At 47.5% G+C, this 6,946-nt stretch overlaps 1 protein-coding gene across 1 annotated transcript; it reads left to right on the plus strand.

Annotated features, from left to right (window-relative positions):
- Positions 1-4,191: 4,191 nt before the first annotated feature.
- On the plus strand, positions 4,192-5,682 carry kcna1b (potassium voltage-gated channel, shaker-related subfamily, member 1b). The gene has a single exon (XM_040147555.1). The coding sequence runs from the start codon at positions 4,192-4,194 to the stop codon at positions 5,680-5,682; it is 1,491 nt and encodes a 496-aa protein (XP_040003489.1).
- Positions 5,683-6,946: the final 1,264 nt, after the last annotated feature.

A 6,946-nucleotide genomic window follows, 5' to 3' on the forward strand; every position in this document is an offset into this window, starting at 1 on the left:
CCGAGATCTGCCGGAGAGACTCCGTACAACGGTGGCATGTGCGTGGGCTATACGGCGTATTTGCAGGCGTATTGCTATGGTGTAATGTTGAAATGAGCTGAAGGAGAACGAACGGCCTCTGAAGGAACGACTGAAGGCGTCTGAAGAGGCGGAGCTGTCCGTGGTGCTGAATTTCAAAGGTCTCCTGGGTTTTTGGTAAAGATGAACGATTTCACTGATTCTTTTATCAGGTCGTTTCACCAAAAAAAAAACCAAACGAGCTTCTGAACTAAACTAATAAAAATGGTAAAAAGAAAAATCTTCCAGATGTGCTGTGTTTATTGTGGAGCTCAACACCTTTACTCAGGTTAAACCAGCTCTACTGTGGATCGGTAACCTACGACGTTACCCGTCCCAAACGAGCTCATTAGCTTCAAATACGGATGTACGGCATACGCGTCGTTTTCGGAACAACCGGGACTGTTTGGACATGAAGAGTCCATTGATCTCAACTCACGGTTTCTGATCGATTACATAAACGTGTGTGATATCTCGGGTTGTCGTTCTTACGTCTTCAGTAGGAGCCGATGGGCTGAGGAGGGAAGTCACAGTGTGTTTTCATGGGCATTTGTCGACAATAAGAAAAATACGGAACAACACCGGACTCCTCCTTTAAAAACACTCATATTCAAGCAAAGCACAAGTACGACAAGACTGTACTGAATACCGGGGAAAGGGAACTCACGCTGAACTCCAGCTCCGGACTAAAACCTGCAGATTTCCTCGGACTTGAAAAGCCAGAGGAATCTCTTTCTTTCCATCTAAAGCCTTTTAAACACGTACACGTGTTTCCATGTCTGAAGTCTGACTGAATTATTAAGACAACTGATAAATCCGCCGCCCGTGAGAGCGAATGTCCTTTTCCGAATAGTGAATAGTGTCTAACTTCAGAGCCACATCAGAAGGCTCGGACTCGACCCGCCCGTCTGACCTGACCAACAATAGAGGGGAGACAGCTTCTGTCCATTCAAGCCGAGTCTCAAAAGCGCCGATACAGTCAAATTGAGCCTCGGAGCAATGCCAGGCTGGAGGTTCGAGTTTCGTAATGTATGTCAAATGAGCGGGTCCTTCGGTTGTCGGCACACGCGGCTTAACGCTCGGTGCAGGTCGACCCTGGAGGGAAACGTCCTTTTTTAAACAACGCGGTCTCCGGTGGGCTTCAGTCACTGCGTTTGCACGAAGCCTCTTAAACTGCGGATTTTTCCTTAAAGATACACTTAAGGCTAAACCGGTCATTCTTGGTCGCAGTCGTGTTCGGGTTTTATATGAGCAAGTAACAAAATATTTCTGAGATAACAGTAAACTGTCTGACAGTAAATACCGAACAGTGAACGTCAGAGGAAAATTCATTGTGTGAACAAAAGCGCAAATACGGAAAATACACAAGTAAAGTAAATTAAGGGTCAACATACATAAAAAGCTTCTTATGGAATATTCATGATACAACTGGGATCAAGCCTGTCTCCTAGAAACGATGTTTATATATCACTGGATTGTTTTCCCATACGGCGTGGATGGAGGACGTACAAGGTTCAGGACCGTGACTCCAGAGACCTGGTTCACATCCAGGGTCCCGGCCTCGGTTAGGGTTCGGGAAAAGATGTCGGCTCCTTGGTTCGGTGTAAATAAACCGCACCACGAAAAAACAAAGAAGGTGGTGTTTACTGGTACATTTCCGCGGTACGTCCGGCGTCGACATTTTTGTGACTTGTCAGATACGTTTTATTTAACAAGGCCTCATCAAAACTCAGCGTAATGAGGATATTTCCCCCCAAAACCTCGTTCAAAGAGACGGTGAGAAACTGTTGAAGCCTGTTTTCCACCAGTAAAAAAAAAAAACAGGGTGTAAAGTTAAGAAGGATAAAAATCCTTTGACTCACTCAGTCGTAACCTTTGACTCGTACTTTTGATGTAATGTCTCATAGTTTTCACTCACTTGGGTAAATGGTAGAGTTTTGATGTAGCAAATCTCATGATTGTGACTCAAGTCTAACTTTTGAGTAACTATTTTATAATTCTCACGTCACACATCTTAGTGTGAGATTTACTAGTTATTGTTTAAAACATTATTTCGCTTTTCGCCCGAAGAGAATTCATTTATTTGTTTATTTTATTTTTGTCACTCTCTTACGTTTCCCAGTTTTTCTTTTTCTGGCAGCAAAGAGCTTCCGTACAAAAATCAACTGGTATGAGCTAATAAATTAGGACTCATTGATCAGCCTCTAGTCTAAAGCCTGTTATGGAGTTTCACGCAGGACAGAACAAATAAATGATTAAAAAAAAATAAAAAAATAGAAATCAGACTGCCGGTTTCTCCCTGTTGCCATAGCAACACCGGGATATTTACACCGACGCGCAGGCCTGACTGTCGCAAAGTGCTCGGCAGCCAATTGTGGGAAACGGTTTGAGCCGGTTCCTGCCGCGGAGCCCTCGAGGCAAAGCCTCAGACCGGGACCCGAAGAACCTGCAGGAGCAGGTGGAGTTTGCGTGTTGGACGGTAGCGGCGGAACTATGTCGAACACACCGGTTACATAACGCGATGCAGTGGAAACACACCACTCCGGTATTCCTCTGCTACTGGGACCGTGAAGCCTCCGGTTTCATTTCCTCTTTCTCTTTGAACGAGGTTTGCGGCGAACGTCCGACGGTTCAGGACGAATCGTGCAGCTCGGTCCGGACCTGCCGCTGTACTGTTCGGTACCGGACCTGGTTTTGCAGATACACACGCACACGCGCACACACACACACACACACACACACACACACACACACACACGCGTGCACACACGCATACTGTAGTGCCGAGTGTGTTTTACAGTCTGTCTGCATTGCGTCGAAACCCCCCTCCTCTCCTCCTTCTCACTCCCCTCTCTCTCTCTCTCTCTCTCTCCTCCCTCTCTCTCTCTCTCTCTCTCTCTCTCTCTCTCTCCTAACCCCTCCCTCCTTCACTCACTTCTTTTTTTTTTCTCCCTACATGAAATCCTGCAATATGCTTCCAAATTACCGGAGACACATCCTGTCTCTGGCGCGTCTATAGTGCGGGATCCTAAACCGGTTTTTTTTCCCCCTTTAAAGCATCCGCATTTTTTGTTTTTTTGTTTTGTCTTGTTTTTAACACTGCAGCACAAAAAAAAAAAAAAAAACCAGGAGAGAGGAGCCGCTTTCTGCTGATGCTGCAGTGTCCAGTCCTCCCAGTTCCCTGCATCAGACCGGGAGCTCGATCCAGCTGCATTCTCTACATTTTTCCACCGGTCCTCCGCCTCCTTTATTTCCAGCATGATTTTAATAAATTGTCAGTCAGGATTTTTGCGGCTGAGCCGCGGTTCACAGCCGTCTGAAGCCTCCTCCTCCTCCTCCTCCTCCTCCTCCTCATGCGGGCTGCTCCGGTCGACGCTGAAAACCTACACCAAGAGGATACGGATGTTGACCAAGACAACATAGTCTATTAATATTTCAGAGATACTGTTAAGCGATATCTGTACTGAACCCAAGTTGCGGTGGGCGGCCGGGGAAAGGTGCGCGCGGCCAGGACGCGTTCCTGCTCTCCAACTCGGCACAGGTACGTTTTTACCCGGCGTGGTCGTCTTTCAAAGAATCATTCTAGACCTAGATGTGATTCACGGGCTCATTTCAGCGCGTCGACCTTTGTCCTACCGGACAGCAGTTGACGCACGAGCGAGAGCCGCGCGTCCTGGTGTGCGCAGAGAGGGAGCGCAGCCGGACTGCAAACTTGAATAGTGATGTATGCGGTAAAAAATACGGCAAATGCAGCACAGGCTACTGTTCCGGACTGCATGGGGTTTTTTTTTTTTTTTCTCCTGCTCCTTCTGACCAACAGGAAACTCTCCAGCAGATGAAAATGACTGTGGAGGAGAATCTGTTTGCTTTTTTTGTTTAAGACCAGGTCTGGTTGATTCCCTCCCCTCCAGGTGACCGATGAAGCCTTGCTGAGAGAGAGAAGATGTTCAGCTCGGAGATGGTGATGGTGGTGATGGCGGTGATGATGATGATGATGATGATGATGATGGAGAGGGAGGCTCTGCACAGCTCCCGGTCCAACTAGGAGCTCCTGCACGCCAACCTGCCCGCCCCCCACCCCCCAACCGCCTCTTCGCACCACTCCTTCCTCCTGTCCTCTGAACACCAGGAAGGATGACTGTGGTGTCCACAGACAACATGGACGAGGCCGCGACCCTGCCGGGCCACCCGCAGGACCCCTACCCGCCCGACGACGACCACGACGACCACGACTGCTGCGAGCGGGTGGTCATCAACATCTCAGGGCTGCGCTTCGAGACCCAGCTGAAGACCCTCGCCCAGTTCCCGGATACTCTCCTTGGGAACCCCAAGAAGAGGATGCGCTACTTCGACCCCCTACGAAACGAGTATTTCTTTGACCGGAATCGTCCGAGCTTTGACGCCATCTTGTATTATTACCAGTCCGGGGGGAGGCTGAGAAGACCGGTCAATGTGCCGCTGGATATGTTCTCAGAGGAGATTAAATTTTATGAACTCGGAGCAGATGCTATGGAAAAATTTCGGGAGGATGAGGGGTTTATTCGGGAGGAGGAACGACCCCTGCCAGAGAAGGAGTTCCAGCGGCAGATCTGGCTCCTCTTTGAGCATCCGGAGAGCTCTGGACCGGCCCGGGGGATCGCCATCGTCTCGGTGATGGTTATTCTCATTTCAATAGTCATATTTTGTTTGGAGACGCTACCGGAGTTGAAGGAGGATCCCAGCGACCGGATGCAGACTGTGGGGAACACCACCGTGTTTTACAAACCAAATGTCCTCACAGACCCGTTCTTTGTGGTGGAGACACTCTGCATCATCTGGTTTTCCTTTGAGTTGATAGTTCGGTTTTTTGCTTGCCCCAGCAAGGCGGCGTTCTTTAAAAACATGATGAACTCCATTGATATTGTGGCTATAATCCCGTACTTCATCACACTTGGCACAGAGCTGGCTGACGACCAAGACAACAGGGAGGGGAAGGGAGGAGGGGAGCAGGCCACATCTCTGGCTATTCTCAGGGTAATCCGTCTTGTCAGGGTGTTCAGGATCTTTAAACTGTCCCGACACTCAAAGGGGCTCCAGATTCTGGGGCAGACTCTAAAGGCGAGCATGCGGGAGCTGGGCCTGCTCATTTTCTTCCTCTTTATTGGCGTGATCCTGTTCTCCAGCGCCGTCTACTTTGCCGAGGCCGAGGAGAAGGAGTCGTTCTTCACCAGCATCCCGGATGCTTTCTGGTGGGCCGTGGTGTCTATGACGACCGTCGGCTACGGGGACATGTACCCTGTCACCATCGGGGGGAAGATCGTGGGCTCCCTGTGCGCCATCGCCGGCGTGTTAACCATCGCGCTGCCGGTGCCGGTCATCGTCTCCAACTTCAACTACTTCTACCACCGGGAGACGGAGGGCGAGGAGCAGGCCCAGCTGCTCAACGTCAGCAACCAGAACTTGGCGTCGGACACCAACTCAAGCCGCCGCAGCTCCTCGGTGGTCAGCAAGTCGGAGTACATGGAGATAGACGAGGACATGAACAACAGCATCGATAACTTTAGGGAAGCGAACCTTAGGACTGCCAACTGCACGGCTCCCAGCCAGAACTGTGTGAACAAGGGGAAGCTGCTCACTGACGTGTGAGGCAGCCTCCGTCGCACCGGTGTAAATATTGTAGAAATATCTGGATGCTTTATCTCCATTGGTGCATTTTATTCTCTCTTTTGGCATTGATTCATCCAAACGTGTGTGAAGACTTAAACACTTTAAAGGCACGCATGGTGAATTTATAAGAGTCGAGGCTCAGTTATTTCATTAAAAAACAGACAAGAGATTTGCTTTGGCAATAGCGCAAAGATCGGCAGGTGTCGGGGGAACATTTTTGATAAATTATTAACTTGTACCCTCGAATTCCTCAATTTAGTCCATAAAACCAAAGGGGGACTCAGCCAATTTTACATATCAAGAACGGTCTGTTAGTCCTGGTGCGTACTAAGCCTGTGAAAACACTTGAATGATGTCTCGTATGATTTTTGTATGATTTTCGTCCAGTCTTAAGAAAATAGGCCCGATAATGTCGCGGTGATGTCATCAGGGTGATCGACACTTGGGCTTGGAGATAACGCTTTTTTTTACAAATTTTTTTAACACACAAAAGTTCTGCGCTAGAAACTCGGGGCATGGATACAAAACACATGGGTAGGCCGGAAAGAGACACTGTCAAGTTGCATTATGGGAAATGTAGTGTTTTGGGGGGCTTTGGACAAGAAAGTCACGTTATTTTGGTCAATGTTGCATCGATTTTGATTAATCTTTTTTAAAATTTGTCTCTAGTTAGTCCCAACTCTTTGGAAGTGTAGTACAACAATGGTTGGAGTGCCCCTTTAACAGTGTTACTACCTTCCTTCTACTTGGATTTAATACAACCTGACTCTGATTTTAGACTGACTTTAAGTTTAGGGTGTTGAAACACAACCTTTGACATTTCTGTGGTATCTTTGACATCTCTTAAATGTATTTTATGGGATTACAGCTCGTTTTTTACTGTAAAAGCCTGGATGAGCCACTTCAAAAAGGCTTAGCTTCCTTTTCCAGGGAGTTCTTCATGGATACAGACAGATGCACAAATGACAAAAATAAAGCATATAAAAAGGAAGCTCTAGCAAACTTGAAGGAATTAATTCAGACAAAGCAATGCAAGTTTATTTCTTACAGATCCTCTCAACAACAATGCAACTCAAAGTGCTTTACACCTGACAAAAAAGAAAAGCATTAAAACCAGAAAGAAGGCAATATAAACAGACACACAAACAGGGTTTAAAAACTGTAAAATAAAAGAGAACATAAAAATAAGCTAAAATTACCCAAAAGAGTTTAAACGGGAGAATAAAAATTGCAGTTTTAAGCA

The sequence above is a fragment of the Xiphias gladius genome, chromosome 2 (genome assembly GCF_016859285.1).
Source record: "Xiphias gladius isolate SHS-SW01 ecotype Sanya breed wild chromosome 2, ASM1685928v1, whole genome shotgun sequence".
NCBI classification, from domain to species: Eukaryota; Metazoa; Chordata; class Actinopteri; order Istiophoriformes; family Xiphiidae; genus Xiphias; species Xiphias gladius.